At 33.2% G+C, this 13,262-nt stretch overlaps 1 protein-coding gene across 3 annotated transcripts; it reads left to right on the top strand.

Annotated features, from left to right (window-relative positions):
• The first annotated feature begins 2,379 nt into the window (after positions 1–2,379).
• Positions 2,380–7,388, top strand: LOC25484766 (zinc finger CCCH domain-containing protein 32). Of its 3 annotated transcripts, none has more exons than XM_024783936.2 (7): positions 2,380–2,739; positions 2,844–2,995; positions 3,403–3,465; positions 3,574–3,693; positions 3,788–4,081; positions 4,192–4,503; positions 6,581–7,388. In XM_024783936.2, the coding sequence occupies exons 1-7, from the start codon at positions 2,652–2,654 to the stop codon at positions 6,962–6,964; spliced, it is 1,413 nt and encodes a 470-aa protein (XP_024639704.1). In that variant the 5' UTR covers positions 2,380–2,651; the 3' UTR covers positions 6,965–7,388. The 3 variants fall into 3 exon arrangements, with proteins under 3 accessions (XP_024639704.1, XP_013469207.1, XP_013469205.1); XM_013613753.3 differs by lacking the exon at positions 6,581–7,388 and adding an exon at positions 5,626–6,395 and having other exon boundaries at positions 2,388–2,739; XM_013613751.3 differs by lacking the exon at positions 6,581–7,388 and adding an exon at positions 5,630–6,395 and having other exon boundaries at positions 2,388–2,739.
• The last annotated feature ends 5,874 nt before the right edge of the window (positions 7,389–13,262 follow it).

The raw sequence follows: 13,262 nt of genomic DNA on the forward strand, positions 1-13,262 counted from the left end.
TCTTCTTACAAAACTTTCAAATATTCTTCTTCGCCAAACACACCGGCATACACTAACAATATGCCTTATGGTGCCAGTTTAAAAATTGGGTCTTGTTAACGACTGCCTCCGGAAAACTTTTTAAACATTTTAAATTAAGTCATTATTCAACAAAACAAATGTTAAAATTTTCAATTTTCAATGCACTTTATTACATAAACTTTCGTAAAAAGCTGCCATTGAAAGTCTTTAACTAGTGCCCCAGAAGCACTAGTTAACATTTCTTTCTTTCTTTTTTTTTTTAATATCAGCTTATGTTATATGGCTCAACATCTAACCCAAATTGATACCGCCAAAAACTTTTAATATCTTGATCCACTCTTCTACTACATCCGTTCACTATGATTATAATCCATGCAATTGGCTCGCTCACCGGCACATAACCTCGCAGAGACTTATGATCTCATTTCTAAAACCCCCATTATCACAGAACACCTTGTTAAATCCTCTCAGACTAGAAAAATCCATCTCATTCACACAAACACTCAGTATAGCCTTAAGAACAACATACCAATATCTTAAACATTTTACAGTGGAACAATTACCTTTCTAATATGTTCGTAATTGACAAGTATTATTACATTGTGCTATAGGTATAACAAAAATGTTATGCTAACACAAAATATATACATTTTGTATTGCCCTATTTTAAAAAAAAGAAGGTGTTGTGATATATACATAACTTTTCTCTCATATTCTACATTTCCTCTTTCTCGTATTCAATTAAGACAATAATTTTCTCTCTTCTTTATCGTTTCTTCACATAGGCAAAATAAAATCCCTCCACAAATCAAAAGTCATGACAATAATAATATTTCAAGAAAGATAAGATCCGACTCGTAACACAACAAGAAAATAAGCTTTCACTTTCCTTCCAACGCCTAACAAGACAACAAAAATTAAATCCTCAACATTATGACGTGCGATAAAATATCCTTTTAAGGTGGGTTGTTTTTTTAACTTATTCTTCCCTCATTTCTCCATATATTACGCGTTAAGAGTCCCACATTGGATATGTGATGGTCTGACAATGTGTTTATAAGTGGGGACAATCCTCACCCCCAAACCGGTTTTGTGGGGCTGTGTTAGGCCCAACCACGACTCAAATATTGTTTATTCATACATAGGTTCGGGGTCGAATAAAGATGAAGACCTATGAAAAACCGTTTATTATCCTCAGACTATTCGTTACGATGGTGACATATCATAAATCCATGTGTTATGCCGATGGTTGAAAATAACAAGCTATATCTTTGTGTTCGTTTAAACTGTGACTGCCTAAATTGTCAGTAGAGATTTGGGGTAATTTTTATGTATTGTCGTGTAATATGTTATCAGAAACTCATAATGTTGAACCTTTATTGAATTTCAATCACCCGTATACTGCTAATGTAATGTCGAAGTGGTGTAATGTTATTGAATTATGAACGATTATGTAATAGTGTTGGTTATGTTGGACCATCGTTGGTGAGTTGATTGTACTACTCTTAGAAATGTGGTTATGAGTTACATGTAGGGGCGGGAAAAAAGAACCAAAAACAAAACCGAACCATTGAAGCGATTTGCGAATCGAACCAATAAATTAATAACAATTATTGAACCATAAACGAACCATTTTGAGCCGAACCAAACAATATTCGAGTCGTGAAACAATTTGGTTCAATTTTTTTTCCAAAACCAAATCAAGCTCACTCCTCCTAGTTACAAGTGCTGAGACATACCGATTTGTGTCCTAATTGACATAATAAACGTTGTATGTCTGCATATTAATACGCAACAACAGTTAACTATAGTTAAAAGTATTTATGTCATTTTAGTGTGGAAATGACATTAGTTAAGTGTAGTTGAGAATATTTATGTCATTTCGGGGCGTGGAAAAACAGTTTTTGAAGTGTAAAGAACAATTTCCTAACTTTGGCATTTTAATTTGCACCGGTTTGACGTGAACACTTCTAAGAGTGTAGTACCTACTCTATTATAGTAGTAGTCAATTTAGTATATCATCATTAACCCCAACCAACCAAACAAAACAAAAGAAGTTGGACGGTGAAGGACAGTCGCGTCTTTTTTCAAAGGATGAGTGTCGGTCACTACTTTACTTTACATGAAATGAGTTTCAGCCAAAAAAAACATGTAATAATGCTACATTATTTTTATTTTATTAACGAAATAGTTGGTACAGCTATCAATATCACATTAAAATTCGAAGTAATCATAAAATATCGTACAACATTTTTAATTTCCGTTATGAACTAAGATGAATGAAATAATAATTCCGCGAAAATACAACATTTCCGCTATTTGGCGGGCAAATAAAAAGAAAATAAAATAAAGACGAAAGAATCAGTGACCGTACAGTTTCCAGAGAGAGAGAGAGAGAAAAAGAGTGAAACACTAACAACAACAACACACGAACGAGAACACAAGGAACGTGTGAAAACAAAAACCCATTTTCTTTCTGTCTCTCTCGACGAGGAAGTTAGGAAGAAAGACGAGCTAAGCTCGCCGATCTTCCAGAACATTCTAGATCACTCTCTAATACGCAAACTCTGTTCCATTTTCCTTTCTTGTAAACACTGTACAGGAACATAAAAACCCCAAACAAAACAAAAATGGACTTGTACGGTCGGAGCCCCACTAGAAATGGATCCAACCCGCTTAATCAACATGAATGGCGTTCACCTGCTGCTGATCTTGGAGGTTAGTGTTTTCTTATTCTGGAAGTTTAAGTTAATGTTATGTTATTTTAGGGATTTTGTAATTTTGTAATTAGGGTTTTGATTTTGGTGGTGTTTATGTTGCAGAGTCGATGTGGCATTTATCACTTGGTAGTGGTGGTGGTGTTGAATCTTACCCAGAGAGACATGGTGTGCCGAATTGTGCTTATTATATGAGAACTGGGTTTTGTGGATATGGTGGAAGGTGTCGTTTTAATCACCCGCGTGATCGTGCTGCGGTAATGCTTTTTCAGTTATCTGCATTTTGCTAGAATTTCATGGAAGTATTTTATAGTTTCTAGTTTTTGTAGTAGATGCTATTTTCTTGCTATTTTTGCCCAGATTGTTTAGTTTTATTCCTAAATTGTTAAATTCAATTAAAGGTTAATGATTGTGCTATGTAGCATTGACACTTCATTTAATTCATTTTTTTCAAATTTTTATCGGTGTTGACACGTCTGTGATAAACATTTGCTAAGGGAATATATAATGAAATGAGTCAAATTTTTATCAGTGTTGGTCGTGCATAAACCTATATTAGTAAGGGAAAAAAGGTTAGAAGAATGCAATGTTACATTGTAACTTTGTAAGTGATATACATTTGCTATGGGACATACATAAATGAACTGATTCAAATATTGTTCAGGTTGCTGCTGCAGTAAGAGCTACAGGGGACTACCCGGAGAGGCTTGGCGAACCTCCATGTCAGGTATAATTTTGTTTTAGAAACGTTATTGTTACTATATGATTCAGATGTTCTTATATTTACTATTTAATAAAAGGGTTATACTAATTGTGGGTTTCTTTTGATGAACAGTATTATTTAAAAACTGGAACCTGTAAATTTGGCGCGTCCTGTAAATTCCACCATCCCAAAAACGGAGGGGGATATTTAAGCCAAGCTCCACTAAATATTTATGGATACCCATTACGACCGGTCCGACTCTTCTTTTTCTTTTCTTCTTCCGTCTGTAATATACAGATAATTTTGCTTATGGTTAAACTTAAACCATGCATTTTGTTTAACACAGGGCGAGAGTGAGTGCTCCTATTATTTGAAAACGGGGCAGTGCAAATTTGGCGTAACTTGTAAATTCCACCATCCTCAACCTGCTGGCACTTCATTGCCAGCATCTGCACCTCAATTTTATCAACAGGTGCAGTCTCCAACGGTTCCTCCTCTGCCAGAACAGTTTGGAGGAGCTTCTGCAAGTGTGCGAGTGGCTAGACCTCCTGTGTTACCCGGTTCATATGTACAAGGGGCTTATGGTCCCGTGCTTCTTTCCCCAGGGGTTGTTCCATTTCCTGGATGGAGTCCTTATTCGGTAAGAGACACATATTTGTGTATATATGTCATCTGAAATATGGCGAAAACTCTTATTTTGTTCTTTTGATTTAGTAGTTACAATATTGTGATGATTTTAAATTAGTGCAGGCTCCTGTAAGCCCTGTGTTATCTCCTGGCGCGCAACCTGCTGTTGGGGCTACTTCTCTTTACGGAGTAACTCAGTTGTCGTCATCAACATCAGCTTTTGCTAGACCTTATACTCCTCTGCCCTCTTCTCCTGGCCCTGGAGGAAGCACTCTTCAGGAAAAAGTATTTCCTGAAAGACCCGGTGAACCGGTCTGCCAATACTATATGAGAACTGGGGACTGTAAATTTGGATTAGCCTGTCGATATCATCATCCACGGGACCAGGTTGCTGCACGACCACTTCTTAGTCCCTTTGGTCTTCCTCTACGCCCGGTATGAGTGGTATCTCAATTTGGTTATATGTTGAGTTGATTGTTTAGCTTTCTTTCATTTGTTTTAAATTTATGCTGTTTGAACTTATGATTTTTGATGTCATCCACATAAATGTGTAAATAATAACATGTATTCTATTCAGGAGTCAGGACATGCCATCAGTACTTCTCATGTTTTAGGAACCAAATCTCCTTTAAAAAAAAAGGAACCAAATCTGTTGTTAGTCTAAACAAGCTATTCTTTTATTTGCTTAAGACCAATGTACCTGCCTGGTTTCTAACTTGTTACCTGCGTTGGCTTTAGTTGCATTGGGTCAAAGTGGACAGCTGTAGTCCTTAACATTCAAATTTTTTTTTTTGCAAAACTGCAGAGTTGGCCCTTGATAACATGAATTTTGAGATTGCGATATTCCTCGTAGTATTACTCGTGCGTATACATATTATGTGTGGCAGATTTGTTCCCAACTATTAATGTGTTTATTTGGTAAGCCAAGTATACACACTAACCTGGTTTGGTGAGATTGCTGCAGGCTTGTGCCTAATAGATGGCCACTGAAATGACAGAAAACTTTTCTATTTTAGAAAAAGTTACTTGCCTAATCTCATAAATTGAAGAACCCCGTCCTTATGGCTGTTTCCCCATATCTATTCCGCTTTCATTTGATATTCTGAGTTGTTATTATGCTCCCCTCCAATCTGAGTTGCAGCTCCATCATGTTGGTGGTGCTGCAACCAAGTGGTGCTAAAACTCTGCATTGGAGTTCCCATTTGTGGGTGTTTCATCTTCTGACTTTGTTTTAAGATGGATGAACTCAACACCGGATCTTTGGTCGAGGCCCATAATGACCACCTGTTTCTCACTGTTGGGAACTTGGGAGAGAACCTACGATGTTTCCTTTGCTTTGTTTTTATGTTTGTTTTGCTGTTTTTTTTTGGTATTGTAGAAAAGATTCCATGTCTTTCATGAATTATAACTTCAAGCTAAGTTTTGAATGTCATATATATCTTTAACTAGAGTTAGTTAAATCTTAGCGGTTTTTTAAGTTTATCATTATTTGTATATTTTTTATGGATCATGATATGATCACACAATTAAATTTTTTCTCTTCCCAATTGATCCTAGGAAGGATCTCAATTTTGACAACCTTGCTTGATTCCTTGATGGAACATGATTGGCTTTCTGTATCTATCCTGCTCCCTCAAACAAAAGCTTGGGTCTGAGACATAGTATTTGTCTGTTTATTCTGAAAAATGGGGGATACATGGATCAAACTTAAAGTTACCTGGTCATTGAATTTGAAGCCATGATACCATGTCAAGGACCAACTCTCCTAAGCTCAAGTTATTGGATGAATGCACATGATTGGAATGATATATATGTAACAGTCTTAATGTAAAACCTGCTATTCAATCTATTTCCTTTTAAATGAACATGATATTACGTATTGCATTCTAAGTGTCTGTAAAACAAAAAGGTCCGTGTATTAAAAATAAAAGTTACTAGCTTGTGAGTATTTTATGTGGGTATAATTTTTGAATGCTTCTTTATCTCAGGAAACCCAAGGTTAGCAAAACCTAATTCAGAATTGATAGTTAAGCCTTTTCAGTTTACAACTCAAAATTTCAATGTAGTGATGTACATAATGTTAAAGTTGTTGTATCGTAGTTTCCATTCTTTCTTAAGCTGTGCTTTGCTTGGTTGGTGTCATAGCATGGTTGAGGGGATATGAAACATGGCTACAAAAAAAGTGATGTGGATTCATTACTTCGCAAGTAAATTTTGGTTGCGGTGATCGATTTTGCCCCTCTTACGGGGGACTTTTGATGGAACAAGCTATGCAACTGTAACTTCAACATTTGTACATATAATAAAGTTATCTGCATTATTATGTAGACTATAATGTAGTTATCCACATTAAGTAGCTTTAGATTAAGTTTTGTATTAACATATGCATGTTTTCCCTTTCATTTATGATGCGTATTACAGTTAACTAGCCGATTAAAATAAATGTCTGAATCTTAATTTTTGTGCATTCTTTTGGGAATTTTTCGTAATTTATTTATTTTCTAGAAAACAGGGTGTACAGCCTTGTTCATTTTATATACAAAATGGGCATTGCAAGTTTGGCTCGACGTGCAAGTTTGATCATCCCGTGGGGTCAATGAGATACAATCCATCAGCATCTTCTCTTATTGATGTTCCAGTTGCTCCGTACCCAGTTGGGTCTTTACTATCTAACCTGGTTCCTTCAACATCTTCAGAATTTCGGCCTGAACTGAAGTCAGGGTCCAATTCCTTTTCAGCCAGAATGCATTCATCTGGAAATGGTTCTGGTACCTCTGTTGGTTTAATTTTTTCACAAGGTGGGTCTGTCTCACTGTCTGGTGCGCAACTCTCAAGACAGAGTTCTGCTTCTTTGAACGGTAGCAGAGGCAGCAGACAAAGCGGTGAGATACATTGATCAGGCTAGTGCAAAATTCACATTATCTATTGAATGTGATTTCACAAGCCACCATTGCTTCTGTTCATACTCCTCTCAGTATTTAATGGCAACCGTTCAAAGTTTCTTTTCGCCATTGAAAAATTTGTCACCCAATCGTGATTATTGTGTGCTATACACCAGGTCATTCTCTTTTATGCTTATTTCATCTGATCATATTATCACTAGTACTATAGTCTCATATAAGCTTCATACTATTATGCTTTCTTGACTTATGCTGGTTGTAAGATGATTATTATGTTTAGACAGAGAGCCTTCTTCCTGCTCTGTACAAAGGTAAAAAGAGTTGGCGATCTAGAGGGCCCAAATTTCAGTTTTGCACTGCTACCAAAACTTGCTAATTTGTTTCCGCCATGAATGTTATGATAGACATGGTTAATCTCTATGTGATTTTTTGTTTGAAAATTGAAATAACGAATGATAGAAATTAAGTATCAAATTTTTATCATAGCTCTGCGACTGCGATATTATAATCTGATTTAGAGGGTCTTTGGTTCGATGCCAACAAATGCATGTCCACAGCCTTTCTGATGTGAAAAATAAGAAGCTACAAACTGTAGCTTAGAGTGTAATACTGATGGCTCCTTTTTATTGGGAAAATGCCAGAGTTAATATGACAATTTTATTTTAAATTTGTATATAAATGAGATACCAAGTTTTGATGTTATCTTTATTGGACAATGTAAACTATTGAACTTCTATTATAATCATTTATATAATTCAATTTTAATATATGTATATGTGTGGGTTCTAATATATTTGTGTGCGTGTGTTAAATGAGCTAAATTGTCGATAAAATTTATGAGTTTTTTTTTTTTGAAACAAAAATTTATATCTAAACTTGAATTATTATCTAATCTAACATATAATAAAATTTAGATCAATCATATATAGCATACTCCATAGCATAGCATAGCGGTTAGGAATTTCAATTTTAATAAGAGAAATTATATTTGTACAACCATTTTGCTACAACTTTTGGACAACTTTCTCTCTCATACTCACATTATATTCTTATTCTCTCTCTTTATTTTTCTCTCTCTATTTTTTTTGACCAATGAGAGAAGAGAATAATAAGATCCCAAAAGTTGTTTAAAAAGGGTTGTACAAATATCATTACTCTTTTAATAAGGTGCAAGGTAGGTGTAGAGATAGATTTTGAGGAGATGCAGAATAGAAAAAGCTATAAAACTAAGCCTAATTGGAAAATCTGAGGGTGTGCACTTGACCACCCTGAGTTCAATGTGGCTCCGCCACTGGGTGGGTGGCCGTGTGTTGAAACTTGAATGCGAAACCAAACACTCGCTATGTAAACTACTTTCGGCCAAATTTACCTGTACGAACAAAACCTCAGGTTCTAGAAGTCAGTGGTGTCTAAGGTGAAACTTGCAATTAGTGTGTCACATGAAAAACTTTTGAGAACCATTAATCAAAGTAGTTTTATTGGATTCCATTGAACAAAACCTCAATTCTCTCCATCGGCATTCCTCTCAAAGTTAGTGTGAATGGAGCACAATAGAATATACTGAAACTGTTTGATCTAACTATTTTCAAAGTTTTTCACCTGTCATCTAAGGAATATAACCCCATAAAAAAATGTGATATTTACCCTAGGAATATAAAGCCATCTGATAGTTTGATTCCTCTCATAATAACAAGTTCCTCTTCTTAAATGGATGGACGTCGTCGATGCAGAAAGAAAATATTCAAACAGACAAAGAAGAGTATCGGTAACTTTGATATAATGATATTAAAGTACTTACACAGAAGAAGAATTACCCACTCAAATTACGGGAAAAAGGAAAAAACGACAAGTGGTTTGTGATGATTAAATATTTCTTATATGATTAATTACATGCAAATCGTTGTTAAAAGTTGATGAATAGAACCAGTTTAGTTCAAATACATGAAATACCTGTGTAGTGGTAACAAAGGCAATCATATCATTCATGTGTTATCTTATCTTACCACGTAAGGCAATAACTATATATAATTAATCGGTTACAAAGCCATCAAATCAATATTGAACATAGTCTTGCTTGGCAAGTGCACGCTTGCTTTGCTGTAGAGGAGGCAATCAAGTGAAACCCATCAATGCTTTGCATCGATCTTCTTTGGAAGATATAATGTATTCTTTATGAACACATGCAAGATTTTTTTAATAGACAAAATGATATTAGCCATACGAAACTCACAAAAAAAAATAAAAGTTTAGACGTCGATCATAATGTTTGACCTAATGATTTTACATTTTGTCGGTCGAGATAGAATTTATGGACAAATTAATTTAATAGTGCTTGGTTTTGTAAAAGAGAATTCTCCATGTGACTGATTATGATTATGAAATATAGAAATTTCCATCATTACCAAAACATTGGTCGCTAAATAAAACTATATATTTTAAACTTAAACAATTTTGACCACATTCATTCATTTGTAATTTTATATAATGAATATGATTATAGTAATAACAACTTCTACCTACAGAATTTTCAAATAATAAACTTTAAATACTAATTAAACAAATGAAGTATACTATTTTTAACAAAAAAAGATTAATAGTATTTAGATTATTACACCGAAAACACTTATTTGTATAATTGGTTTATTAGAAAATACAAGAAATATGTTTAGATGTGATGTGATAGTTCGTAAATTATTGTAGAAGAGTTATAAAAATTATGCATTGACAGCATTTTTTTATTGACAAATTAAGTTATTCCATTTGAATATTTTTGACGTTTTAATGTATTTTTTACACCATTTAAAATTTTTATTAACAAAAACAATATTCTTATATTTCATATAACTCTTCAATAAATGAAAATTTACATAAGAACATTTAAATTTTAGAGGCGAGCTAGTAATGAGACCTAAAATTATCTAACTAGGAGGAAAATAAGATTTTTTTTAAGTCAAGACTATAAAAAAAAAATTATTTGTACTTAGTTTGAATTGTAATAAGTTTAGTTTTATTTTATATAAGTGGTGTAAGCTCAATATACATGAGCCTAATTTTATTTGAGTTAAGACATAAATAGTTGGAGATGTTCAAAGTAAATTTAATTTGATAACTAATTACTAACGTTTACAATTAAAAAAAATATTTTTTTGTGTGAATCAATTATCATATGCGTAATTGTAGATACTAGTCTTTCAAACCGGATAAAATTGCAATAGATGATAAAGTTCTTCCACAAAAGATTTAAACGTTTGGAAATTATTCTTCTTAATACAATTTTTTTTTTTTCGTTTCTTTAATTGATGCCCTTGCAACACTTGATAGTATGACTCTGACCCATAACTATGTAATTTAAACTTGAATTGAATTGAGTACAAAGGTTAGGTGCATAAATATAAAGCCCTTGGACTTGAAGTATAGACCTCTTCTATCCAATGAATGGTAAATCACCATTTTGGATCATGAAATCATCGGTAGTTAGTTATTTGAGATTCAAAATTTATAAAATATAAATTTGCTTCTTCAAATTGTTAAACGTCTATCAAAATATTTTCTGCAACAAATAATTTTATGAGAGGAGTTGATGTGTCACATTAAATAACAATACTGTGACTTATCTAAGTCGATGCCATGTCACATAAAACTTTACACTAATACTGGTTTAAAACTTAAACTTGCATACGTAGACTTGTTCCAATTTAGTTTAGGGTTTCGATGACGGAAGTCCAATAAGCTAAAAAACTTGTCTTTTTTATAAATATGAAACTTGCGTTTAGAGTTTCTTATGATATGACATCAAAGTGAATCAACCGTAGTGTCATTTAACGTCACACATTATCATCTTTAATAGAGCTAGTTGATCGACGAAACAATTTACCTAAAGTTAAACAATTTTGAAGAGCAATTTAATATTTATATATTTTTCGTCCCAAACTACCTTACATCGACCATTCCAAGACTCAAATGTTACGACTGTTTCTTTTTTCATCCTATTAATTTCTCGCAAGCCCTACAAATTTCATATTGTATAATATAAAAAGACACTTATCAAAATTCTCCAAAACACATTAAAATAACCTTCAAAACGTACCATTTTTCCAAATTTGCGATTGGAATAGAATACATGAGAAAGTTGGAGAGGGTTGATATGAATTCTCCAACGTTACTAGTACTAGTTTACTAATAATTATATTGTACTCACAGTCCACACAAGTCTTGAACATATGGGGTCAAGTGTTTTCTGCACACCATGATTGTAGCCACAATCTTTCCGCCCTTACACTAATTATATTCAAGAAAAGGAGAAAAACCTCTTCTGCTAAGGCCCTCTTAGTCATAATATCTCAATTTAGGCCTACTTTCTTTGCCTTATTTTGCTATGACAATTCACATGAATTCATATGCACATAATTAATTTTGTATGGTTGAGACAGTATACTTGGAGACATTTTATGCGGACAATGATTGATTTCAAATGACTAATGTTTTTTTTTTTTCCCTTCTAAAAACAAATCATTGATACCTAAATAGAATAATTATTGGTCAGATTTTACTTAAAATAGCGTCTATGTTAAAAATTTTGGTAGATCTAAAACTCCGCAAAAGAAAAATAAATTTAGAGAAATATTAATTTTACAATTGATAGAATGCAAAACAAAAAATGGTTAAAATGACTGTATGATCACTCTATACTATGATCATAAAGTAAAAAATATAATCAACTATGTACAACCTCTACGTACTAACTTTTCTATCTGAAACAATATTCAACTAATTTTAACAAATTTAACCCTAAGAACTTATAGCTGCAAGGTCCATATAATTGATTCTTCACACTTGATACATACATATAACTTTAAGATAATTCTTCTTAATGACAAAGTTATAAACTATAGCCCTACTAGTTTTATTCACTGTAGGTTCCATAACAAAGAGCTACTTTTCAAATTTTCTTTTCCTTGTAAAAGTTAACATATGTTTACTTAAACATTATGTGTTGGCATGTATACTTATATTGTAATGGAATGCAAACTGTGGAAATGGTTCTATATCATTTCTTGTTTTTAATTAAAAAAACAGGAAATGTTAATCATTATTTTATTTGTGTCTCCAGAGAATCAGACATGCCTTAACCTGAAAATCAAATATCCAACAAGAAAGTGATGAATGAAAAACATTAGTAGCTTGAAGAAATGTAAAACAAAAACACTAGCAGTTGTGTTTTACACCACAAAGAAAAGAAAAAACAATATAACCAAACTAAAATACAGTATTGCTTTGGGATCTAAAGTTTTAGCTTTGTCACACTTGGTCCACTTTGAAGTCAGTGTGCCTATAATAAGGGAGCACAATTGGCAACAAGGAGAAAAGAATAAAAAATTTCTGCAAATTTAATACTCTTTTAATTATTATGCTGCTTGGTGGTATACAAGTTTTCTAGTGTTAGAAAGGAATAATTTTCAGAGTAACATAGGACCACCTCACCTGCCAATTAATGTACATATTTCTATAGAAAGAGAAGCTGTAAAGCCTGCTACTTTGGTTCAGATGATCAATTGCTCCTTTTTACAGGAAAAAATTACTACTAGTACTAGACTCAAAGTTATACTAGTACTAGAATGAAATGAAGGAGACAGCCAATTAAATTGTATTCAATTGCTCATTACCTACCACCCTACTCAAATCATACAACAAAACAATTTGATGGCCTCATTATGACCACCACATCAATGCAATCTAAGATCATCATTGTCCCAACGGCTGTCACATGAGTAATTTTGATACACATTAGTGTCTATATCATGAGCTTATATTTATTTAATTCATTTAATTCTTATCATCATATCATATGTATTAAATCAAATAATTTATCTCAGCTAATCAAGGAACTTCACTTAAGGTCAAATTAATTGCATGTTTCTGAGTTCAATCTCTAACTGAAATAATTATTGGTTAGATTTTACGCACCGCTTAAATAATCTCTGGATCACAACGGTTAAAGTAAAAAAAAATTGCTCTTCACTTAGCCTCCTTTTTTGACTTGCTCAAGTTGTAGTTTTCTTTGCCAAAGGCCAAGACAGTCTTCTCCAACTTGTAAAAAAATAGTGAGTTTGTCGAGCTATGATTTTGCAAAAGCTAGATAGTGTAACTTTTATAAAATCACGGTGGCTCTCACTGTGATTTCGACAAATCCACCGTGATACATATCATTTTATTCAATAACTTCTAATGGGATTGGAGTACCATGGTTCTCACTTCTTCTCATTATGTCATGTCATTATGTCATGTAATGTAAAT

The sequence above is a fragment of the Medicago truncatula genome, chromosome 1 (genome assembly GCF_003473485.1).
Source record: "Medicago truncatula cultivar Jemalong A17 chromosome 1, MtrunA17r5.0-ANR, whole genome shotgun sequence".
In the NCBI taxonomy this organism is placed as follows: Eukaryota; Viridiplantae; Streptophyta; class Magnoliopsida; order Fabales; family Fabaceae; genus Medicago; species Medicago truncatula.

Bases quoted from the DNA above. Each gene is read 5' to 3' on its own strand.
- LOC25484766 (XM_024783936.2), top strand. From the start codon at position 2,652: ATGGACTTGTACGGTCGGAGCCCCACTAGAAATGGATCCAACCCGCTT. The intron at 2,740-2,843 runs GTTAGTGTTTTC...TTTATGTTGCAG, and splicing joins ACCTGCTGCTGATCTTGGAG to AGTCGATGTGGCATTTATCA. The intron at 4,082-4,191 runs GTAAGAGACACA...AAATTAGTGCAG, and splicing joins CTGGATGGAGTCCTTATTCG to GCTCCTGTAAGCCCTGTGTT.